Source organism: Papio anubis, chromosome X (genome assembly GCF_008728515.1).
Source record: "Papio anubis isolate 15944 chromosome X, Panubis1.0, whole genome shotgun sequence".
Classification (NCBI taxonomy): Eukaryota; Metazoa; Chordata; class Mammalia; order Primates; family Cercopithecidae; genus Papio; species Papio anubis.
The window spans coordinates 113,002,814-113,029,746 of NC_044996.1; the positions used below are offsets into that span (position 1 = coordinate 113,002,814).

General features: G+C 35.1%; 1 protein-coding gene across 1 annotated transcript in view; it reads left to right on the plus strand.

Moving 5' to 3' along the window:
• Positions 1 to 26,933, plus strand: part of DMD (dystrophin) — a 2,174,064-nt gene that overhangs the window by 793,892 nt on the left and 1,353,239 nt on the right. Inside the window, exons 28-29 of the mRNA XM_031660704.1 lie at positions 327 to 461; positions 3,272 to 3,421. Of these exons, the coding sequence (XP_031516564.1) occupies positions 327 to 461; positions 3,272 to 3,421 (285 nt within the window). The remainder of the gene's footprint in view (positions 1 to 326; positions 462 to 3,271; positions 3,422 to 26,933) is intronic.

A 26,933-nucleotide genomic window follows, 5' to 3' on the forward strand; every position in this document is an offset into this window, starting at 1 on the left:
TAGATTTACATATATGCTTTTACATATGCTTTTATTTTTCTATTTCCCAGACTGCAATGTTGGTGCATATTTTTGTTTTAAAAAGTAAATTACTGTATTTTGAATTCGTCCATTATTCATGTAATAAAATGTTTTCTTAATGACTTTTAATTATAGAGGTATTAGATGATCAAAATGACTAGCTGCATTTTAAATTATCTGCTACAAAGTAAAGGTGAAAAATATAAAGTGTTTTGTTTTCAGAAGTTTTAAAAAATGAAATGGCAAAGTTTCGCATTTACTTTTCTACCATAATATTTAATCTGTGATATATATTTCTTTCTCAGGAAGTTTGGGCATGTTGGCATGAGTTATTGTCATACTTGGAGAAAGCAAATAAGTGGCTAAATGAAGTTGAATTTAAACTTAAAACCACTGAAAACATTCCTGGCGGAGCTGAGGAAATCTCTGAGGTGCTACATGTAAGTTGTAAATTAAACCAAATAATGATAATTTATATGCATTATTAAAAGAGGTCAAATACCAAATAAAAGACAAATCCAAAGAAAACAACCCAAGAGAGTATAATTACTGTGTTATCACTCAGCATTGGTACTTTGGACAAAGCCTTTGTTCCCCCTAAGAACCTTCTAGGTCACAAGATTTTGCAAAGGGTTTAAATAACCTCTTACAGAGAAAATTTGCCTTTATTATATCACTAAGTTCTACATAGATACTTTACTTAATTAAATCTACCACAAACCTGCAAAGACAGTGTGAATAAACAATATCACTGCTTTAGGGCTAATCAGGATGATAATATGAAACATTATTTCCAGTTTAAAAGCTGCATGTATTGAATTGGAACATATTTTATACTTACTTAAAATCACAAATTTACACCTTACAGAATGTTTTGAGTTATTAAATGGATATGCTTTAATATTGGAAATATATCTTTAAAATATTCATAAAATGTAACTACACTTTTAAGTTTTACTTTGGAGACTTTTAATAATTAAATTTTAAATGAGTTTGCATTTATAAACTTTGACTTATTTTAACTTCTGACATTGAGTCATTCAAGCTGTATGCATTTTAGTGTACTTTTGACTTATCTATATGTAATGAACATGTTGTTTTAGAATAGTATATGTACATAAAGCTATAAGTAGTATAGCCCCTGTGTAAATCTATAAAATAAGGAGCATAAGTTATTCAAGATGTGAAGAAAATGTAAAATATTTCTTTAGACAGAATAGAATTGTAATCCTAGGACATCAGAGCAGACACCTATGGATCATTTTATTCAACTTCCTAATTCTCGAAAGAAAATTATAAAACCTGCAAAGGTATTAAAGTACAATAAATGAGGTCTTCAGTGGGCTTTAATTTTGGCCCTATTTGACTAATCATGACTATAAATTTGTCATATTCAGAGAAGTTAATTGACCAAACATTTCTTGTGAATCAACAATGTGTTACATGTTCTAGAAAAGATGCAGTAAACTTACAGCACATTAATAAAAGGACAGTGGCCAGAACAGAAGATATGATGTTGTTATCCTATGAAGTTGTCAAATTGTACATGGAGCATCATGCTGAATTCTTGATATCACAGTTTAAGTGATGCAATGAAAAACTAGGGCATGTTCAAAAATGAATGTTAAGGAAAGAGAGAAAATTTGAAGCCATAATCAAGAGTATTTAGAAAAGATGGGGGAAAAAAACTTTACCATTACTATTTACTATTTTAGGTAAGGCCCTCACAATGCCCACAACACAGACAAGCAGGGAGGAGGAGGATTGCAAGTGCTCTTATCTTTTATTCCTATCTTGTGGTCATAATTTCTGATTGTTCCTAATTCAGATAATGGAGCCAATAAAGGAGATTCCACACTGAAAAAATAAACAAACACATACATAAAATTGGTTCTTTGGTAGTATTGCTGATGCTCATCCAGGAGGACATTTTGAGTGAAAAGGGCTAGATCACCATGAATCAAGGATAGAAAAACTGCATGACTTCTAGGTTTTCTTGCAACTCAAGATATTTATAACTGATCCCTTAATTTTGCTTTCTTGCTTTTTATCCACCTTTAAAAAAATTTAGCAAGGTATATACTTCGTTACGTCTTATAAAATAAAGTATCCATTAAAATAATTTACATCCATTTTGCAAATAAATATTTACAAAATTAAGATTTGTTAAAAATAGTAAGGAATACAAATTATAAGGAAAATTATTAACAATTTCATTGTTCTGCTCAAGAATTTGATGGCTTTTTAAGTATTTTACAGGTTATGGTGATGTTTTAAATATGAATGTATTTAGGAAGTCTCTATATTTTTATTTTCTTGAAACTTAATAGGAAAATATATTGAGGTTGCTCAAAATTCAAGAAAAATGCATAAACAGGAAAAATTATAAATATGTGTTGGAACATTTTCATTTCTTTAAAACAAGGAAAACAGAATATTTAATAAATGTGTTAAAACATATGCCCATCGTTTATTCTACAGATATGTTTGAGGTCCAGTAAGATGAAATTAAATCCCTTGTTTTCCAGCATGCCTGCATTTGACACTGAGATTCACTTTCATCATATTATCTAGCCAGGCAACTTTGTTAATTTTCAGCAGGATAGGAGATGGGTATTATTGGGATATACATAACAGAAAATCAGACAATGGCTTAAGCTCACAAAATAATCTTTTCTCACCACAAAAAGAATAGTGAAGGGAAGTTACCCAGGGATGAGGATGGTTCAGCCATATTATGAGGCGAGTAGGCACTCTGTTTCCGCTCTCTATTCCTGAGCGTGAAGGACCTCACACTCAGAGTCATAGCCTCCCCGTGCAAAGATAATTGTTACACCTCCAGGCCATGCATGTGCAAAAAAGTAGGAAGGGCAAAAGGATTCTTCTTGAGAGAGTACTCCTTTTCAAAATTGTGTCACTTGGACACCACTAGCTATCAAAGAAGGTGAGAAATTTAGTGTTTTACCTCTTCAGGTTTTAGAGTTAGGGGACATCAAGGAAAAAGGTGGTTGTGAATCAAGTTTTAAGTTCTCAGTCCACAACACTGTCATAATCCCATGAAGATTCCTGTAGAATGACATCCTATTTTTTGAAGCAAAAATGCTCCTTGGTGTTTTTAATCCTAATTAAAATTTGCTTTAGATTGATTATGACTTAATTATATGTAAATCAGAAGATACTGAGCATTGTGTGATAATTCAATGTATTTAGGAAGAAAAGAGAAATAGTAATTATTGCAAATGTGTTTCAGTCACTTGAAAATTTGATGCAACATTCAGAAGATAACCCAAATCAGATTCGCATATTGGCACAGACCCTAACAGATGGTGGAGTAATGGATGAGCTGATCAATGAGGAACTTGAGACATTTAATTCTCGTTGGAGGGAACTACATGAAGAGGTATGAAAATAAGTGAAAAATCTCCTTAATCTAGTTTGCATTAATGCATAGCAGATACAGGCCTCTCAGATAAAATGAGCAATACTTTAAATATTAGCTTTCAGGTTTCAGAGACAGTCCAAGGCCAGACACTGGGTAAATTCTTTACATGTGTATTATATCACGTGATTTCACAAAAACATTATAAGTTAGGATTTTTAAAAGGCAACTGAGACATACCAAGGATAGTAACCTTCTTGGGTCTACATACTCTGACCACAGACTTCTTTTTCCTGTTCAAGATAATCCAGTATGTGTGGGTATCCTTTCTCACTTGCTCTCTCATTTTATCCCTCTCCCTCCACTCCACACACATTTGTTATGTCATATGTAATCTGCTAATAATACATGCAATTCTGTTAGTACCCTGTATTATTTGTTCTTCACAAATAACACTAAATTTCTTATAGATAAATTTTCATACATCACACATGGTGTGATTTTTCAAATCAATAATAAAGTAGCAAATTTCTCCTAGTCAGTGTTTTGCATACTCTCTCCTAAGGATGAATTATTTGTTAAGAAGAAAACCTATTTTATAATAATGTTTAGTTTTATATTCACTTACTGAGTTACAGCTACTACAGGTGAGATATGGTTCTATGGTTTGATAATAAAAATTTCCTATCCTTCATAACTTATAAACATTGATTAGTTAAGGAAAAGTTATTGATTTCCTAGAATGTGCAAGACATAAAAACAAATAAGGTATGAAGAGAAAAAGAATAAGGAGGGTAGTAACTAGGGGAGTATGCAAGAAACCATTGACTATTTAATGATTCATTGAATAGTCAATGTCGGGGACCTTTTGACATGCCTACAGATTGAAGAGGGGGAACATCTTGAGTAGGAAAACTTCTTCTCTAATTCTGAAGAGAAGTAGGTGAGGGTGGGGCAGATATCTGCAAATGTACAGGCAGCGGCCTCCAGCTTGGAATCCTGCCACTATATTTGGTGGGTGGCATATCCATGTTTTATCCAAATCAACATAAGGAATTGGGGATTGGAAAAGGGGTAATCCAAACAATCTCTTGATCCTTCATCACTGTTGCACTATTGCTGGATCTGAGTCAAATAGATATGGCTATGTGGCAAGTAAATTGAAGATCATTTCAATGTGGGTTTTGATATGGAATTGGAATGTGTTTTTGTTTCTATTTGAATATTAGTGTCAGGTAGGAGAGAGCAGTTCAGGCAAAAAATTAAAAGTCGTTGTAAAACTGACCTTGGCTTAGCTGTGAAAAGACTCTTTTGTTGAGACAGGGTCTTGCTCTGTCACTCTGACTGGAGTGCAGTGGCATGATCATGGCTCACTGTAGCCTCAACCTCACTGGGCTCAGGTGATCTTCCCACCTCAGCCTCCTGAGTAGCTGGGACTACAGGTGCATGCTGCCACTCCCGGCTATTTTTTTTTTTTTTGTATTTATTTTTGGTGACATGTGGTTTTGCCATGTTGTCCAGGCTGGTCTTGAACTCCTGGGTTCAAGCTATCCACTTGCCTTGGCCTCCCAAAGTGCTGGGACTACAGCTGTGAATGGCCACACCTGGCCGAGATCCAACTTTAATGTTTGACATTTTTCAGTACTCATCTATTCTGTCCTTAGGAATAGCTTAGTCTCTAATTTTACCTTGGTATTAACTCTATTAATGTAATTATCTTGCAATCCTTTATTAACACAAAACTACTTATAACCTTCTATTTCAAAGGTTGTTGGTATAAAACCTGACATTTCCCCCAAATAAAAAATAATTCAGTTCAGCAGCATACCTTGGTTCAACACCTATTCTCTTATTTTCTGGACTGAGTTGTTAAAACATAAAAATTTGAATAAGAAAATACTTTAAACTTGGTCTAGTAAAACCCCTTGTATTAGTCAGGGTCCAGACAGGGCACAGAAACCACACGGTCACTTAAACAGAGAATTAAGTATTAACTACTTACTGGAAATTAATTTTAATAGAGAATAAAAGAGATCTCTAAAGAATACCCTAAGCCTGAGGAATAGTACCCAAAAAAGGAACTAATATGGAAAGATAGGAGCTCAACCCAAGGCTGGATTCGGACTTCTTTAGAAAGGGTGTGTCTGCCTCCCATGGGATGACAGAGAAGTTTCCTTCATTGACCCAATCCAGAACAAGTCTATAGCCAGTGGGCTGAAGCTAGTATGAAGAGAATATTGGAGTGGAATGCTGACAAAATTCACAGAGAAGTAGCCTATGGTGGGGAACCATTGAATTTGCTAGAAAGCTGGCTGGTGTATTCAATGGACATGTTGGGAAACTACCTGTAGTGGATGCTGCTAAACTTGAGGAAATGAGGCGGGGCTCCAGGAAGCTACCTATGGATTTGCCACCCATCCTCAACTCGCTTGTTGGGTACCCATAGAACTTGTCAAACACGACCCATAGTGTTGCTGGAAGTCTTTTGGGTAAAGCGGGGGGATGAGGTGAGCCTTACTGGGCATTCCATAGGCCAACCTAGAGGCACAGGATTGAAAAAGAATTGAAAGCACACTGGAACAGACAAACCTCTACCTCCCCCATTGTCACTCCAGCACCCTTTACTGATAGAACTTAATAGCATGCCAGCTGACAAGGGGAGAAATATTCCCATATCAAAACCAGGATTATGTTGAAAGGCAAAAAATTGATAACTGGCAAATCCCTCTGTAATTCACTGGCTATGTGATCTTGAGTAACATTTTTAAACTTTCATTTCCTCATCCTGTTTCATGGGGTTTTTTTTTTGTGAACAAAATATAAAATGTTGCACTTAAAGTACTTACTATGGTTCCAGGAACATAGTGCATATTCAATAAATTATTCAATAAATTTAATAAATTATCTTTACTAGATCATATGCTAGAGTATCAGCCCTCAAAAAAGTGTGTGTGTGTATGTGTGTGTGTGTTTGGGTATAAATATATACATAATAGTACATATGTGAATATATCTATAAATAAATAAATACATATGTGTATATGTGTGTGTGTATATGTATATATCCCTCTGAGGGCAGTGATAGGTAAATAAATGCAGATAGTACAATATGAAATACAATGAAATGCACATGCCTCCATTAGTTAAATAAAATGCTAAGATAGATAAAAAGGATTTTTATCACCCTCTAAGCCATAAAATCAGAACCTCTCCACTTCAACCTCAGTGATCAATTAAGCAGAGTGTTAAAATAACAATAAATCTAAAATAAATAAATTTGAAACTATTATCAGTCCTAGCTGTGTTTATATTACATATTTGGCCAGTAATTTGAAGTTATTTGACAATGAAAATAAAGCATATGTAGTCTTTACCGCTTTCATGAAAACCACATTGTGTTAAACATGATATGCTTCTCAAATTCTGTTGTATCAGCATGTAATAAACTGATGTGACCTTAGAGATACAATGTTAAATTAAAACAATGTGTAATAATAGGACTTTTGTATTTCTCAGGCTTTACTCAGCACTTTGATCAATTCCAAACTACTTAGGTAATAAAGACACACCTATATTTTGTTAGCTAAATCAATCCTTTGGATATTTCCACTATCTAGTTAAAAAGACTGGTGTTTTGATGCAGTAGAATGAGCCTTGGGATACATTATCTGCGGGGCTGAAGAAACAAAATAGTACATTAATCTGTTATAATCAAGAATTCTGAATTTGTTTTAGGCCATGATTTTCTTGATTTTTGGTTGGTTAAAGAAAAGCAGTTTTTATTTTATTTTATTTTATTTTCTATTTTTATTTATTTATTTTTGAGACAGAGTCTCTCTCTGAAGCCCAGGCTGGAGTGCAATGGCACGATCTTGGCTCACTGCAACCTCCGCCTCCTGGGTTCAAGCGATTCTCCTGCTTCAGCCAGTTTTTCTATTAATAAACAAAGTACCCTTTAATTTGAGGACGAGCCTTAACCCATTTTTAAAAATCAATTAAGTGCCTATGTCAGAGGTTTGTGAGGTTTTTATATTGCCTACCTAATGTTTCTTATAGCTGCAATTATGCAGAACTAAGGTAACATTCAATTGCCTGTTAAATCAATCAAACAGCCAGACTTTTATTGCCTATGAATATTTAAAAGAGATTCACTAGATCCCATTCCTAATTTCAGAGTGTGAGTTTGCATTCAAATAAGTAATAAATTATTTCCATCACTTCAAAAGGCATCTTTCATTCTTGATAATCATATGGCAGTATATTTTCTACTCACAGTAACGATTTGAAAGATGGTTAGCAAACCAGGCAACATCTCCAAAAGACATACCAAATCATATAATTTTTACAACTATTATAATAGCTTTATTCTCTAACAGGGTAACCAAGCAGCTGAAGATGTTTTAGTAATGCAACAAAATTAATAATAATATTGGTAATAGTATTTGGTTACAGAAGTCCAGGTACTGTTTTTATGTCAGACATGCATTTTCTCATTTAGTTCTCACAATAGCCTTATGATACAGGGTGGTGTTTGTTTTTGTTTTTTCTTTTTTTGAGATGGAGTCTTGCCCTGTCACCCAGGCTGGAGTACAAGGGTGCTATCTCAGCTCACTGCAATCTCCGCCTCCCGGGTTCAAGCGATTATCCTGCCTCAGCCTCCCAAGTAGCTGGGATTACAGGCACATGACACTATGCTGGGCTAATTTTTGTATTTTTAGTAGAGATGGAATTTCACCATGTTGGCCAGGCTGGCCTCAAACACCTGCCCTCAGGTGATCCACCCGCCTTGGCCTCCCAAAGTGCTGGGATTACAGGTGTGAGCCCCCGCACTTGGCCGATATAGTGTTTTTTATATTCCCATTCTATAGAAATGGAAAGGATAGTAAAGGCCCTAGGAAGAACCGATTGAGCATTTAGACCCATCTCTTTACACTTGAAGCCTAGGCACATGACCTTTTGGCTACACTACCTCCAATCTCTGTGACCCTTTTCATGCATTAAATATAAAAACTCTCTGCTAATAAGTGAATATGGCAATTAACTAGTTTCCCAATTTTTAAGGAGAACTTAAAACATGACCTTAGAAATATTAGGGCTGACTAATTAAAATAAAATTTAGAGTCTTAAATATTAAAGTCACACATTTAGAAGTCCAAAGCCTTTACCACTTCTCTTGATGAGTGATTATTTCACCTGTTTCGTGGATTATTAATGCCCCCATTTCAGTCACTTTCAAAGATGACTGTAAGTTGTTTTGCCTGACATGAAATAGCAAATATACTAAAAGAGAAAATTATCAAAATTGGTTAATTCTATTGAAATAGTAGTGTTTATGATAGACTGCTGGAGAGACCTATTAATTTTTCCTGGTAATTATGACTTTGAATTTTTCCCTCAGTGTCACATCTGCCTTAGCATACATATGCCAGAATGGAAGAATATTCCTTGAAGGAAGACTATAAAGTAATCTAGGAAAATAAGTGACATATTATGCTTTATTAATTTGTCAATATGCTTCTTTTTAGAAAATATCTGTCTATAATAAGAGAAGTAGCCACTACTTGTTGAGCACAGTTTTATGTCAGTCCTTTTGCTAAGCAGTTAGAAGCAACATCAAACTTAAATCCCACATTTGTTTTATGAAATAGATTTGATTAGCTTACTTCACACATGTTGTGATAGGGCTGACTTCTGTTCTCAAGGGCTAGGACAACTAAGTCTTCTATAATGCCCTCTGCAAAGCACCAGGATGCTGGAAAATGTCTAGTAGATATATTTTATTTTGCTTTCAAGGAAGTATAAGTAAACTTTTAAAGGCCAGGAAAAAAATCAGATGAAACTGAAGTCATACCATAATATGACTATGACCACTGACATTTGTATTGCCCTGGAGTTAAAAGCTAATACTGGGAACCCCAATTTTAGGTGAATTAAGTCATTTGGTGGAAAAGAAATATCCTCTGGCTCAAGAAAATGGGGAAGCTAAACACAGATTCCACATAAAACTGGGGTTCTCTCAGTAAAATAATGGGCAGAGAGACTTCTATCTGTGGAGAGAACAAACATAAAAAGGCATCTGTCTTCTCACTGTGAGTGAAAAGTAATAGTAAGAATAATTATAATAATGTCACCTGAAAATGTGTGTAGGCCTATTCTTGTAAGATTAGGAACTCTTGATTGTATATTATCACAAAGGGTAAAGAAATATCCAAACAAGGGATTAAGTCAAAGTAACACCAGGTTAGGAGCGTCCTAATATTAGTTAGAAGCAAATGCAAATTCTTTACCACAAAAAGTGCCCTCAGTGTCCTCACAGATTAAACTCGGAAATTTGAGCTCAACATAAACACATAAACACACACATAAACACACACACACACACATACACACACACACACACACGTAGACGCAGACACACAAGAAAAGCCATCATGAAGCAGTCAGCCCATACAACAAAGGGTGAGTTTACTTCTAGAATTTCAGATATTAGAATTGCAAGAGGTATAGTATAAAATAGGTAAAATATTATAGAAATAAATGTTATTGAAGTTTTCAAAAAATAAAACATTGTAAAAATGGAATAAATCAAAATTAAACAACTAAAATTAAAAATTAGAAAATGAATATATATTTTATATATATATATACATATTAGTTGAAAGAAATGAATTAAGAGAAAACTAAAAGATAATGTACAGACTGTGTTACCAAAAACTAAGGAGATGGAAGATGTGAGCAAGAAGGTAATAGATACAGGGGTGGGGAGTAGAATATGAACATATAACTTATCTCAATGGGAGTTTTCAAAGAGGAGAATAAAGGAAATGGAGATTGTTATTACTCAGTATAAAAAATCAGATAATCCAATTTAAAAGTGGGTAGTTGAGCTCAATAGACATTTCTCCAGTGAAGACATACATATGGCCCACGTATATATGAAAAAGGTGCTCAAAATCATTAATCATCAGGGCTATGTAAATCAAAACCATAATGATATATGTCTTCACACCTGTTAGAATGGAAACTATTTAAAAAGAAAATTGAGAGATGGCAAGTTTGGCAAGGATATGGAGAAAAGGGCTCCTTGTACTCTGATGGCAGGAATGTTAATTTGTGCTGACACTATGGGCAACAGTATGGAGATTCCTAAAAAAAAAAAAACAAAAAAAACTTAAAAATAGAATTACCATATGATCCAGCAATTCCACTTCTAGGGATATATCCAAAGGAAATTAAATCAGAATGTCAAAGAGATTATCTGTACTCTATTGTTTATTGCAGCACTATTTACAATAGCAAAGATAGACAACCTAAATGTCCATTGACAGGTGAAAGGAAAAAGAAAATGGGGTATATACATAAAATGAAATATTACTCAGCCCTTAAAAAGGAAGCAAATTCTGCTGTTTGCTGTAACAACATGGATAAACCTGGAGGACATTATGCTACATGAAGTAAGCCAGACATAGAAAGATAAATAATACATGGTACCACTTATATTATGAATCTAATACAGTCAAACTAACGGAAGCAGAATGTGGAATGCTTCCTGCCAGGGACTGGGGGAAGGGAAAAAATGGAGAGGTATTTGTAAAAGGGTACAGTGTTTAGGTTATATAATATAGATAATTCCCAGAGATCTACTGTAAAGCATATTGCCTGTAATTAACAATACTCTATTTACTTAAAATTTGCTAAGAGGATAGACCTTAAGTATTCTGTTACAGAATAATAATAATACTAGAACAGGAGGAAAGTTTTGGAGATGATGAATAGGTTTATGTCATAGACTGAGGTAATGTTTTCATTGTTTTATATTTATCTCAATTCTCAGCAAGTTGTATATGTTAATTATATACAGCTTTCTTGTATGTCATAAGAATTTTTTTTAAAAAATGGAGATGGAGTAATATGTGAAGGATATTAAAGGAAAATTTTTGAGAGCCAGTGACATAAACCATTTAAACAGAAAGCACATTATGTAACAGGCAAAAAAAAAAAAAAAAATACATGTCTAATCATCAGACATATCACAGTGAAAGTGCAGAAATCCAAAGACAAATTTATATTAGCAGCCAGAGGTTAGATGGATAACCTACAAAGGAATGAAATTTAGACTGACATTAGACTTCTTATCTACAACAATGAATAAGAATAAAGCAATGGAAAATATTTTCAAGATACTGAAAAAATTACTGTCAACCTAGAATTCTGAACTCAACAAAATTAGTTCTTCAGAGTAAGAGGAAATGGGACGTTATCAGAGTGAAAGTGAGATTTTACCCCAAGAGACCCTTACTACAAAAACAACTAAATTAAGTATGAAGAATTAGAAGTAGTAGAAAAATAAGTTGTAAAGGTTTTAGATACAAGTAAGTATGATGAGGCCGGGCGCAGTGGCTCAAGCCTGTAATCCCAGCACTTTGGGAGGCCGAGACGGGCGGATCACGAGGTCAGGAGATCGAGACCATCCTGGCGAACATGGTGAAACCCCGTCTCTACAAAAAAATACAAAAAATTCACTGGGCGAGGTGGCAGGTGCCTGTCGTCCCAGCTACTCGGGAGGCTGAGGCAGGAGAATGGCGTGAACCTGGGAGGCGGAGCTTGCAGTGAGCCGAGATGGTGCCACTGCACTCCAGCCTGGGCGACACAGCGAGACTCCATTTCAAAAAAAAAAACAAGAAATGTATTCTACAAGTAAGTATGATGAAAAAATAGTTAAGCTTTTAAATACAAAAGGCATTTGTTGCATAAAATATATAAGAATATCTAATTTGCATTTATAATAATTTTGATCTAAAATACTAGATTAAAAACAATATGGAGGGGAGGTACAGTCACAAACCCTTTTATTTAGAAAGAGGGTAGAGATAGTGTCTAAATCTTGACTTTATTATGCTGTAATAAATTGTCAGGGATAACCACTAATGGAGCATCCAGCTTGCAAGCAATAAAAGAATGATCAAAGGAACAGTTTTCAATCAATATGCAGTAAAGCAAGAAAGAAGGAAAACAAATCGGAAAAATATGAGATGAGCATAAAATAAAAGATAAGATGGTAGAAAATAGAAATAGAAAAAAATAGAAGAAAATGGATGGTAGAAAAATACATCAGCGGTCGGGCGCAGTGGATCATGCCTTAATCCCAGCACTTTGGGAGGCCAAGGCAGGCAGACCAGCCTGGCCAGCAAGGTGATACCCGGTCTCTACTAAAAATAAAAACAAACAAACAAAAAACTATCCAGGCGTGGTGGCAGATACCTGTAATCCCAGCTACTTGGGAGGCTGAGACAGGAGAATCATTTGAACCCGGGGAGTGGAAGTTGCAGTGAGCTGAGATCGCGCCATTTCACTCCAGCCTGGGTATAAGAGCAAAACTCCATCTCAAAATAAATAAATAAATAAAGAAAAGAAAAGAAAAAAAAAATACATCTGTAGTCCTAGAACTATTTGCTCAATACATTTATTGTAGAAATGTTCAGAATAAAGCATCAAAATTCAAAGTATATTGTTTTTGAGAAAGGATTAATCAATAAAAAACTTAGACACCTAATTTATTTCCAGCAAAATAGACATTATGGTCAATATCATTGTTAGGCAAAAAATGGAGCAAAATATAACAGTTCTAAAACTTGTACATACCTGGCCAGGCATGGTGGCTCACGCCTCTAATCCCAGCACTTTGAGAGGCTGAGGTGGGTGGCTCACCTGAGGTCAGGAGTTCGAGACCAACCTGGGCAGCATGGTGAAACTCCATCTCTACTAAAAATACAAAAATTAACAAGGTGTGGTGGTGCACACCTGTAGTCCCAGCTACTTGGGAGGCTGAGACAGGAGAATTGCTTGAATTTGGGAGGCAGGGGTTGCAGTGAGCTGAGACTGCACTCTGCACTCCAGCCTGGGTGACGGAATGAGATTGTGTCAAAACAAACAAACAAATCTTGTACATACCTGGGAAAATAACTTTAAAATACATAAAGCAAAAGTTCACAGAATAACAAGAAGAAATACACAACTACATCAGCATGGTGGGAAATTTCATAATGCCTCTTTCAAGACACCAGACAAAAGTTAGTGAAGACAGTGATGATGAACAGTTGATAAGTTGGATATAAAGACTGTATAGAGAACCCCAAATCAGAGTGTAAATTTCATCTCAAGTACATAGAAATGTCAATACATTTCACATGCTCTTAAATTTGTAACAAGTTAGAATCAATAGTAAAAACTTGACTAAAGTAAATAATTCATGGGTCAAAGATGAAGTCAAAATGGACAGTTAAAATTCATAGAACTGAGTGATAATACAAATTAGAATTAAAACTAATTGGCTCCTGTTAATTTTTATAAAAGAGAGAGAAGGACTGAAAACTAATGAGCTAACTGCCCATCTCAAGAAAATAGGGAAAAGTATAATAAATGCAGAGAAAGTAAATGGAAAGAGAAGAATTCAAGAACAGAAATAAATAAAAACAACATGGAATCAATAAAATTTAAATGCCCATATTTATGTTTTAATTAGACAAATCAACTGAGAGGGAAGTAAAAAAAATATACAGTTTTAAGGATGAAAATGTTATTATAACATACTTTTAAAATATAGAAAATACTAGAAACTATGCAAATACATTTAGAAACTTATGTGAAATGGATGCATTTCTAGGAGAATATTGCTACAAAAATGATGAAAGAGGATATAGAAAGCCTGAGGAGACAGAAATTTAATCACAAGTTAAAAGTCTTCCTACAAAGACTACATTAGACTGAGATTGTTTTACATTCAAATTTGAACACACTTTCTAGGACTAGATAATTCCAATCATCAACAAACTCAGAGAGTAGAATATATAAAGCAGTATACATGTCTGGAAAATACAAGATTAGAAAATATTTTTTTACCAAAATCAGACAAAAATGAAACAGGAAGGAAAACCCTATACCAATTTCAGTCATGAATTAATAAGGAAAAGTTCTGAAACAAATTATTGGCCAACTGGATCCAGGTGTGTATGAAACAGTGTTTAAACTTAATGTTCTCCCTTTCCTTTCTATATTCACTTTTTATAATACCTTATGCAATGTCATGGCTTTAAATACAATTTACATGCTAATTATTCTTAAAATATTATCTCTGGCACAGACTTTTGCCCTTAACTTCAGACCATATGTCCAGCCTCCTATTGTGTATTTTTCTCTTTGGATATCGCACAGGCTACTCAAACTTGACATACTCAGATAACAGCTCCTATCAAAGCTACCCAACACCGTTTTCCCCATCTTTGTTAATGCCATCTCATTCCTGAAATTTCTCTTACCAAAACTTCTAAAACGAACTTTGGTCCTTGTTTGTCTTTACCAGCCTTTCTCTTAGCAGATCTGAAAGATGATCTCAACAGATCTAAACATCATCTAGTGGGCATTGAGAGACATATTTTCTTGTATTAATCAAGTTATTTTAACTTCAGTCACACTAGGCCCACTTTTATGCTTGCTGGTACTACTAGGTAGGGTACTACTAGAAAGAAATATCAAAACTTGTGGCCTCTGAGAATGGCGTGAACTCGGGAGGTGGAGCTTGCAGTGAGCCGAGATAGCGCCTCTGAACTCCAGATTCCGTCTCAAAAACAACAACAACAACAACAACAACAAAAAACTTGTGGCCTCTGGCTATACATAGGCTGTTGCCATAAAGAGATGGTATTAAACCTATGCTCCAGATGATTGAAGAAGTTAAATATCTAAGGGGGAAAAAAGGCTGACTCTCCATCTGTTTTACTTCTAAGATATAGGTATTATTTTCAGCAAAAAAAAAGTAGTCCAAAAAAGATGAATCTATATACTAAATTATTGATCAGATTACCCTTAAGGACTAAGGTTTTGGAGATGTTCAACTTTAATGTGAAGTATATGAATAAGGTGAGCTGTGTTTAAAGAGTAAAATGTCATAAGCTACTGAATTTTCTCTAAAGTGGTAGAATGCTAGCAAACCAAAAATAATGCAAGTTCTAAAATTTATCTCCCCCTCCTGGGACATAAAAATACTTAAAATAATTTTGAGCTCTTTTCTAAGTTGTTCATAGATAAAATGCAGGACCTAGAACTTAAAGCAGGGGTCATTACTAGCTGTATTTCTGTATTATTTTTCTTTTATGTTGGGGGTATATAGGCAGGTTTTTTATATAGGTAAACAGTGGATCATGAGGGGGTTGGTGTGCAGATTATTTCATCACCCAGGTAATAAGCATACTACCTGATAGGTATTTTTTCTGATCCTCCCCTTCCTCCCATCCTTCTTCCTCAAGTAGGACCCAGTGTCTGTTTCCTCTTTGTGTCCCTGTATTCTCATTATTTAGCTCCCACTTATAAGTGAGAACATGTGATATTTACTTTTCTGTTTCTGCATTAGTTTGCTAAGTATAATGGTCTCCAGCTCCATCCAAGTTCCTGCAAAGGACATGAACTCATTCTTTTTGTGACTGCATAGTGTTCCACGGTATATATGCACCACACTTTCTTTAGTCTACCATTGAGGGCATTTAGGTTGATTCTGTATCTTTGCTATTGTGAATAGTGTTGCAATGAACATACGTGTGCATATGTCTTTGTGGTAGAACAATTTTTATTCCTTTGGCTATATACCCGGTAATGGGGTTGCTGTGTTGAAAGTTAGTTCTGTTTTTAGCTCTGCCAAACTGCTTTCCACAAGGGTTGAACTAATTTACACCCCCACCAGCAGTGTATAAATGTTCTGTTTTCTCTGCAGTCCCAACAGCATCTGTTGTTTTTTGATGTTTTAATAATAGCCATTCTGACTGGTGCGAGATGGCATCTCATTGTGGTTTTAATTTGCACTTCTCTAATGGTTGATGATATTGAGCATTTTTTTTTCATATTGTTGGCCACATGTATGTCTTGTTGTGAAAAATATGTGTTTATGTCATTTGCCCATTTTTAATGGGATTGGGTTTTTAAAATACATTTGTTTAAGTTCCTTAGAGATTCTAGATATTAAACCTTTATCAGATTCACAGTTTGCAGAATATTTCTCCCATTCTGTAGTTTGTCTGTTTACTCTGTTGACAGAGTTCAACAGAGGAACTCTGTGAGGAAGTTGTTTAGTTTAATTAGATCTCATTTGTCAATATTTGCTTTTGTTGCAATTGCTGTTGACATCTTCATCATTAAATCTTTTCCCATTTCTATGTCCAGGATGGTATTGCCTAGGTTATCCTTCAGGGTTTTTAAAGTTTTTGTTTGACATTTAAGTCTTTTATTCATGTTGAGTTGATTTTTGTTCATGGTATAAGATTTTATTCTTCTGGATATGGTTAGCCAGTTATCCCAGCACCATTTATTGAATAGGGAGTCCTTTCCTCATTGCTTGCTTTTGTCAGCTTTGTCGACGATCAGAAGGTTACAGGTGTGTGGCATTATTTCTGGGCTTTCCATTCTGTTTCATTGATCTGTGTGATTGTTTTTGTACCAGTACTGTGTGGTTTTGGTTACTGTAGCACTACAGTATAGTTTGAAGTCAGCTAACGTGATGCCTCCGCTAGCTATATTTCTTTGCTCATTTCCCATTCACTCCTTCTCTCATTAAATATAGTTGCCATGTTCCAAAGTGAGGAGGAATAATTGTGAGATTAAAATTTGGTAACAGAGAAAATGGGCAGCGGAAATAGAGGCAATAAATGTGTGATGATGAAAAAATGAGAAAGAAAGGCCAGTAACTGAAGTTGAATAGTAATAGGGCAGAAAAAATGTGTTATTGATTTTCAGGATAATAAAAAATTAAGCATGTTTGTAGTATAAGGGAAGATCCAATAGAAAGACATAATATATAAAAGCAAAGTCGTACAAGATAGGATGCATAAGCAAAAAAATGGAAGGATTGACTTTGGAAGTGGGAAAGAGAAAATTGAGATAAGACAAGGATGTTTTGAGGTGGGGAGTAGTAAGTTTGAGAAAATTTATCCACCAAGGACTTCATCCTTGAGAAATAGCTAACTCTGTTTTCAGGTTGTTTAGGACTTTTTGCATGGGAAAGGGGGTTGGGAGAATGGAGAACTGGTGCCACTGAGGAAATGAGAATGAAAAGTATTTGGAATAGGAGTTCTTTTGTTTTAAAGATCCATTTAAAATCAGGAGAAGTGTTAGAGAATAATATCGTAGACTCAGTAGTAGCCAGTGCAATTATTCATAATGGAAATAATCATTTATCTGACTTTCTCCTGTGATTTTCTGCAAAATAATTTTATTTAAAACCACACACATACAGCCACATAGAAAATCAAAAGTGAAGGGACTTTTCTTTGTGTTATCTTTGATTAGCATCTCCAGGGTATATTTGATTATATTCCGAAACAACTAGGATTCTAGTGTGAAGTCTTTTCTTCCAGCTATATTCATATTTGCAGGTCATTCATTAGGTTAACGCCAGTATGTCACAGTGTCCTAGTGCCTCTAATGTGAATTTCATGTATTTTTTTTTTTTTTAACAATCTTTCTAACTTAACCAATTTAATTCAGATTTTTATTTCAGTCTTTTAGCTGTTGGCTATTTTTTCCCAAAGTATCAGGATCTGCTCCATAATTTGGGGGACTCAGGGCAGAAAGAAAATGCTGAGTCCCATATTCAAAAATTAAGCATTGTAAGATGGCAATAGCAGAGCATTAAACCAAGCATGGACTCTCCTAAGCATGGGTTACTGCATAACTGCACAGGTTGCATGCCTTTGAAGCCAATTTCGGGTGTCATTTTATACATTTGGTTATTTGTACACCTGAATTACTTTTGATAAGGTTTGAGAGTTAAGAATTTAGGCTCACTTTTATAGATTATCATTCCTTGAAGATATTTCATTGAGGATAATTAATTAATAAATGCTTTAATATTTAGAAAGGTGAAATTTTTGTCTTACTCTTAGTGTGCTAACAATGGATATAGCTTCTAGGATTACATCTTTCCATACTTTACATTTAGGGCTTTCTTTCCTTACAGTAGAAAAAAGGATATTGGATATCTTGAATCTTGACTTCTCCTAGGTTGAATGCTCTGCAATAAAACTTTTGTCTTTATATAAAAATTGCACTGCAAGCAGACTATTATGGCAGACATCTGTGTTCAAGGTGACTGCAGTTTTCAGCTGAGTAGTGGACTATGCAACTTGTTCTCATAATAATATTAATTGAATAATTGGTCAAGAAGAGTGCTTACATTTTGAGGGGAAGAAACTCACTTGCGTAACATTTACACACAGATAATAAACTAAATACCCCAGACCTCTTTAATGTAAGAAAAATAGTCAAGAATGTATATGCTATTTTCTTTGTAAATTGGAAATGTTTCCTTCTCTATTTCCTGTATCTTCTTTTGTTATTTGAGAAAGGGATTTTTCTTGTCCTACCATCAATTGTGTGAGTTACCTTGATTCTTGTTTTTAATAATGTTTTAAAATGCATCTTGTATTTTGAATGTAATTACTCTATTTTATAGCTACAGGAACTGAAAGAGTACATAGCCTTCACAAAAGGGTCTGTGGTAAATGTGTTTAATTTTTATTTTAATCACCATGAATCATGGGTTTTTTCTTTGTAAGTAGTAATTCCATTATTTTTAGATATAATTTACCCTACTTCAATCAATAATGTTTCCTTGGACAGTCACATTTACTTTTCCAAAATATTATATAAAACAGTTAAATTTTTTTGTCTGTCTGTATGCCTAGTATAGGATATTAGCATTTTTGGGGTCCAGACACAAAGGGACATGCAAACACACATATATACTTGCATGTATTTATGTATACATGTATATAAGCACATATATATATATATAATCATGTACTGCATTTTAATATATGATTAATATTTAAGTATTAAATACTCTAGACAAATTATGTTTGCTCTTGGAGGGCTTTAATGTATTTCTGAATGAGCGTTAACACATCCAATTAATGGTATCTTCAAATTTGTCATAATTTGATAGTTATTTCTTCTAAAGTTGGAATAGCTCCTCTCCAAGGGCCTACCAAAAAAAACCAATAAAGTTGTAATAGCAAAAGAGGGAGTTAATACATAAAGGAAAAACATTGAGGCCTAAAAACTAAACAGTTGTAAAAGCTAAATCAGTAGTATGGCTTGGTAAAGTAGCATTTTAGGGATAAATTTTTGGAGTGAAATTTCTCTCTTAAGTTTATCTATGTACCTTTTCAGAAAAGTTCCTCAAGTTTATATCTTTATTTTAATGAAACTTGTCAATAACTTTTACTTATCTGCCATGCTTGACAATTAATAGTTAATTTCTATAACACAAAATACTGTTCTGAAGGTAAATATTCATCTCTCTCTTTCATCTTACTTTTTACCACTCTCAACTTCTTTAAAATCACTTTCTTTGCAAGCTACTTCATAGATTCTTGAGATTGAATAATCAAATCTGTTATTTATTATTCAGGCCAAATTTCTAATAATGTTTATTTTTTTAAAAAAAGATAAATGGTAAAGGGAATGTTAAACAACATTTATTTGCATTGTATTCTAGTGTCCCTATATGGAATAAGGAATAAAAATATTTTCCAAGTTCATCAAGCTGTCTTTTAAATCATAGAATGCATATATTCATTAATAATTTTCCATTGAAAGTATCCAATAAAATTGGAGAATTTTCTTACTGTTTCTACCTCACTGCGTTTCGTGTATTCTGATCAGCATTAATACCAATTTCATAGCATTCTATCGTTTGCTCTTTTTTTGCTGTGAACCCAACTGATTGCATTTTCTTACCTGTTATTTTGTTGTTGTTATTTGAGGCATCTTTTCTTTCTAACTTTAGTCTTCATAGACCTTCTCAATTTCAGCTCATCATCAAAATTACACAGATAGAAGGGTATAGGGACTTTAGTGTACACATACCCCCTTTTGACTCTGTCTAATTTTCTAATTTAGTAGATTTTGATTGAGGCTGAGAACTGTATTTGGAAAAGTTCATTCTGATTATTATTCAGGTTTGTGAATCCTAGTCCAGATAGAGCTTTATCAGCACATGTATAAGGTCCACTTTGCTAAGATACATTATGTGTTAGATTCATTCCCACTGTGGACCACTAATTTATTCTTGCCCATCCACTGCTCATGACAGATAGATGATCTCTATATTCCAGAAATGAACCTCAACAACTAAACCAAGCAGAAGAAAAAGTGGTTTTCCTTCAGAGCCACAGTTCCCTGCTGGAGTAGAATGAACACTTTCTAAGAAACTGCAGCAAATTTTTCATGACATGGAAAGGGCATCACTAGGGTCCTCATTACACGTTACCTCTCTCCCTCACCCAAACCATGATGTTGACGGAACAGATATTTCCTGTGGGGAAGATGCTAAGCAGTCCTGCGTGGCTGTAGGCGTTGTCCACATCTTAATCTTCAGCTATATCTGTTGTATAACAAGTTTAACAATCCTACAAGTTAAAGCCTCACACCAGAAATTTGCTTATTCCTCTCCCATGCCAAGTAATTCCAGCACAATGGGTTTCATCTATAGATAATGAGAAGATGCCATTGTGGGGTGGTGAGGACATAGAGAAGAGAGGAAGTTTGAAGCCAGTTTATTTCTATTTCAGCCAGCTTAGTGTATTGTAAGAACATTTTGTAGCAGATGACCCTAGTCTGTAACAAGGAATTGAGTGTAATGCATCATTCTGCTAGTGTTTATCCGTTCCCTATGCTCACATAAACACACGAGTCATCTTTTTGCACTCCCAACCCACTCCTAAAGCACTATAAAGAATGTTTAGAAAGCAGAAAGAAAAGCAGCTGTTCCATACACCTTGTTCCTGCTGTTCAAGGTGCACATCCCATCCAAATGAATCATATCAGAGCCAAAGATCCTGGCAGGAGCTCTCTCTTACAAAACTGCAGTCTTGTCTATCCTAACAACTTGGAGCACAAAATATTAGAAAACTTTGTAATAACCTTAGGACAAAACAGTGTAGATATTGACTGAGCTAGACCTGAGGACTTTTTCAATGTAGTGTGGATAAGTAAGATGACAGGAAACCATAAGCAAACTGTGCCTTGCCCATCAACTTCTCCAGAGCCATGACAATCATCTGGAGTATTTGTGATAAATATTGTTAATCTTCATGTATTTGGGTAGGACGAAAAAGGACTGGTCGTCCCAGACATTCCAGGAGAGAGGAACATTTTTCCAGTTTCTCTGATACAATTTCAAGTTTGAACCAATATGAATTACAATTGACCACAGAGGCTAGCAAAATCCATAGCACTTTAGTTCAAGAGAACCTGAACACTGGCCTTAGACTATTATGAGCCTACATCACAGTAGAAGGAATCCAGCAGAGCTCTCTAATACACATCAGAAAAACACCATTTCTAGTTATCAAGGCTGTATTTCACACTGCTTGACTGAAGATTGGAAACTGTTTTATTCATAGGCAACCTGTGTGGCCATCCTTACCTGGTCTATAAAAGGAAGTGTGATGGATTTGCTTCCCACACATCATGTTAAGTCCAGAAAGCCAGAGATGCTGTGTTGAGTTTCTATCCTGAGAGTCTGAATTCCTAAGTAGAGGGACTAACTAGTTCCAAGGGTTCTTTCACTCTGAGATCTTTGTTACACTACTGTACTGACCGGATATCACTGCCCTTATTTAAGAGGAGTATCAACTGGCTAGTTCATCTACGTCGCAAGGACTAGTTTGCTCACAACCACCAACCTATCTGCAATTGGCCTCAGTATGCTCTCTCTCACTTGGGTACTTCTGTGCTTGGCTAATTAACCTATACCACTCGACTTAGAAGCACCAGCTACATTTTTTCTAATTTTGACTTCTCATCTTTTCCCTGCCTATAATTTGCATTAGGAGAGTCACTGCATTCGTGGCTTCCTGAGACAATAAGAGGAGCAATTGTCAGAAATCAATCAATTTGTTCAGTGGCTGTATTTTGTTTGTTTATTCCTGACCATCATTTATTGCTTTATGTTACAACTTGATTTTAACCCCAGATTTGGACTTTTGTCTCATATATAGACTTTATATACATGTGGTCTCAATCCTAACCAAGTCATCCCTGGAATCTGATTCTGTCTCACTATTCCATATCAGGAGAGAGTGACTTTAATATTTTAATTATTTCCTGTATCAATAAATTATTCACTGCCTAAAGTTTAGACTTTAATAATATGAACACATGTGTAGTCAAAGAGTACCTCGCCACTTGGCCAGAAAAATTTCACTGACTTATGGTGGCTCCTGAAGTTACCTTGAGAAAGCTTGGATCTGATGAATCCTGTAGACTTATTTTATGTTTACTGAGTAATGCTTCACTCACTTTCTTTTTGAAACTTAAATAAAGCATCAGTTTGCTCCTGTCGGGGCAGAAGACCAATTTCACTTGTCTACCCGTGAAGATAAATGGATGCAGCAAGAATCCAGAAATGTCTTAGATATATTACCATATAGCTCATTGACCATTCTATCAATGCTCTACTTGAAAGTGACGGCTATCTAATGACAAGTTCCACTGATAAAATGATTCCCAAACATTACTTTCAAGTGTGCTTCCTTCAGAGGTCACAGAAGAACTTCAGTGACCTGCTAAAACCTAAAACAGATGAAGTTCCGATTAACCATGACACCAACAGTTATCACATTTATATTCTTTCCTGACAAAGAAAATTATAGGAGCTCCATGCACATGGCTTTTGGGTTTTCCCCCAGGTGTGTTCAAACCTAGTGACATTAACAAAACATAAATCTAGAAGCCTCTCGTGAATAATGTAACCTTCTTTATTTTATATTTAAAAGATATGTATTCAAACATGTACACATCTTTGTAATTATTTATAGCCTACATCCCTATTAAATACATTAACAAATATGCCACAGGAAAAACCACTCTACCAGAGCCCCTCACAAGAGTTACATTTAAAGTGGGTTAAAGCAACACAGTTTTAATTTACTTCGTCTTTCGTGTCCAAGGAACACAGTGTGAGACCTCCTTTAGGAAAAAAATAGGACAAACTAATTTGAACACAGAGCAACAAAGTGAATCTTATGATGAGCTATGAGCATTGGTAAATTATTCTTTCTGTTGTAAATTATCCTCTTCCCCCTCTGCTTTTCTCTTAATCTCCATTTAATTCCCTTTTCAAAATCCTACCTCTATTCTTTTTGAAAAACATTTTATTAAGCTGGTATAAGCATATCTAGACATCTAGAAATTTTTATATAACTTTTAAAGGATCTATTAACATCATACAAAGTTATGGAAAATAAAGTGTTCATAGCTAATCAATCTCAAAGAGATCCAAGTGTACAATACAATGTGTGCCTCAAGTGTCAGCTTCTTTAAGGCTGTCATCTTGCCAGTTCTAAACAACTAAAAATTGTAAGAACCAATTTCTGAGGCAAATAGAACATTCTTAGTGGTCCTTAAATAATTCCTGATACTTTTATGGCGTGCTTCTTTAAAATTATGCTTTAGAAATTTAAATTGTTTGTTCAGCAAAGTTATCAATCAGGCAAGTTGTTGCATTTGACAGGAGCAATAGTACTCACATGGATTATTTATATTCATGTATGTTGGTAGATGGATATAAAACATGTGATTTGCTAGCAGTTGTATGAGACAAAAGCATCAACATATCTTTCTTAGCTTTTCAATCATGTGATACTACTATAATACTCCATTTTTCACAGATGTTTCTTAAGTTCTTCTTTATCCTTCATATCTTCCATAAACCATTTTCTATCTTCTTCTGGCCCACATTCTAGATGTTCTGGATGTCTGTCATTTTTTTTTTTTTTTTTGAGACGGAGTCTCGCTCTGTCGCCCAGGCTGGAGTGCAGTGGCCGGATCTCAGCTCACTGCAAGCTCTGCCTCCCGGGTTCACGCCATTCTCCGGCCTCAGCCTCCCGAGTAGCTGGGACTACAGGCGCCCGCCACCTCGCCCGGCTAGTTTTTTGTATTTCTTAATAGAGACGGGGTTTCACCGTGTTAGCCAGGATGGTCTCGATCTCCTGACCTCGTGATCCGCCCGTCTCGTCCTCCCAAAGTGCTGGGATTACAGGCTTGAGCCACCGCGCCCGGCCGATGTCTGCCATTTTTCTTTGCCTTTGCTTCATTTGAGCAAGTGCTGAATTGATGGACTGTGTTAGTAGTTTGATGCATGGTTTGAGCCAGATAGATCAGAAACAGGAAATGCTTTTAGATCATCCAGATAGATGGCACCATGAATAGACCCGATTGCTTTCTGGCCTCTGAGGTAATAAAGACTTAAATGTAATTGGGTTCAGCTTAAAATCTCAATGTCATATTTATTCTTCCTTGTTTCCAGCTCAAGCTTAAGCCATGGTCTAAAAGACTTGCTCTGGAAGGGAAGCGTGGTTAGATTCCACCTTACACCACCACTGCCTTATTTATTTTCTTTCTTAACTCGGCTTCAGTTATATTATTCTCCAATGTCCTGGGAAGCAGGAATTAAGGAAAACAGGCAAATGTCTTCTGTTAACTAGCTATTTGTAGTATTGAGTTTATGATTTATGAGTCGTGTGTGTGTGTGTGTAACAGAGATACAAACATTGGGTTTATTTGGGGTGCAAGTATGCGATCTTTAAGAAGTCATGCAGACGCTCTTTTGTTTTCCCATCTTTAACAAGGAAAGTATGCTCTATAAAAACATCTTCAAGCCTCTGGATCCTGAGGTACTCTTGCTCCATAGAAGAGTGTTCCTGGTAGACAGCTCAAACATGGCTGTCTTCTTCCATGTTCACTTCACCTATTGAGAAACGTTTGCCACACCAAGCACTGGGAAGTACAGGCTGCCCCCTCTCTTCACTGTATCATATATAATTAATTTTTTACCTGTCAAGTAGGCATAGAATTTCTGAAGCAGACATCTTCAGAAGCAGAGTTGGTGATTAGGTGTCATCCCCATCTACTCTGGACTCCCAGACCCTGCGATCAGTGATCTTGGAGCTCCACTTAACTTGCTTGGGACAAAAAGGTCGAAGTACCATCTTTTATTCCCCCTTAAGGCATAAACAGAGGGAGCCATCCCTACTGTCCCTCTGGGCCATGAATTCAGCAAGGCAATGATTCTCTCTAAAACCTTCAGAGAGTTTTAGTGTAAGTAGGTGTGGTGGAACAACAAAGGCAGGGCCAGTTTTCCCAGCTCTTTGGTAAGCCCTTTGCTATGTCCTGCTATTTCCATCGCTTAGAATGAGAGAGACTTATTACTTGTTATTTTCAGTTTAAGACTATAGCCAGAATTCTAAGACAACAGATAGAATTCAGTGTATTCATAACCATAGTGACAGTTTCAGGCTTGCTCTTAAGTTAAATAGAAGAGTTAGGAGGAAATAGTTTATAAAAAATGGTATATACCCACCAACATGATTCATTTGAATTGTGTATTCTTGTTACTTGGCACTTGAACAAATTGCAACCTCTTAGTAGGTGAAAAAGAAACACTAAAAGGAAGCAGTTTCACCCGTTGTTTGGTTCACTAAAGTTGAGACTGGGAAAGAAAGCTTAATTGGTAAAGTCTGTGAAGTGAAGCGTGGTTGTCAAATGGAGATTAATGTCTTCTCATGGGTCTCCACTTAAGTTTCTGAAGAGCAGATTGAGTAGGATTTGGTTTTAGCACGTCTCTTACAGGACTCCTATCCCAAGACACTTTCTAAAAAATAAAACATATTCCATATTGCTCTACTCTCTGCAAGGTAGGGACAGTCAGGTTGGAGCCAATTAATGCACTACCCTGAGCAGAAACTTCAAAACTTTGTCGTTGCTTTGCTTTATTTGAATTTGAATTTGGGATTTAGTTTTCTTTAGTTCATTTGCTACTAAAATCATTCAAAAAAAATGAGGGCTTTATTTTGACATTGGCGAAAATCCTTTACTCAGAAGAAAAAATTTAAAACTGCTGGAAATTGAAATGTTTCACATGTCTAAATCACAATGATGACTACTTAAATACAAAGAATAAATGTCTCCTATTACTAGATGATCGCAAACAGTGCACCCACATTCTTAATCCATTTGCAATCATAAGCTTACTCATCACCTCGTGAATGAAGTAAAATTGCTTTTTGTATTGAGTTTAATAAGTATAGTATAGGATACATAGCTCCTTTAATGAATGCAGTTTTTTGTAAAATGTTATTAAATGATTTTTTTTTCTAATTTGGCTTTTTAAAGCATGCGTTCATTGTTAAATACATTTTTTGGTTTCAATATTTGGTTTTTTATTTCACATGAAGAATTTTTTCTTCCAGAGTTTCTTAGACATGCTACACTTTGATTTATGTATTTGTAATGTTGTGGCACAAAGGTTAGTACATTATTTTAAAAAGGGAAATGTGATGAACTGTCAATTCATTGTAGAGATGACTTTCCATTGCCAGCAAAACTCATTACACTCTTAAAATTTTTTCCTAAACTTATTTTATATTTCATGGTACTTTAAAGATACAAAATAATTTGTGTTAATTTTACTTAGTTTTAATTT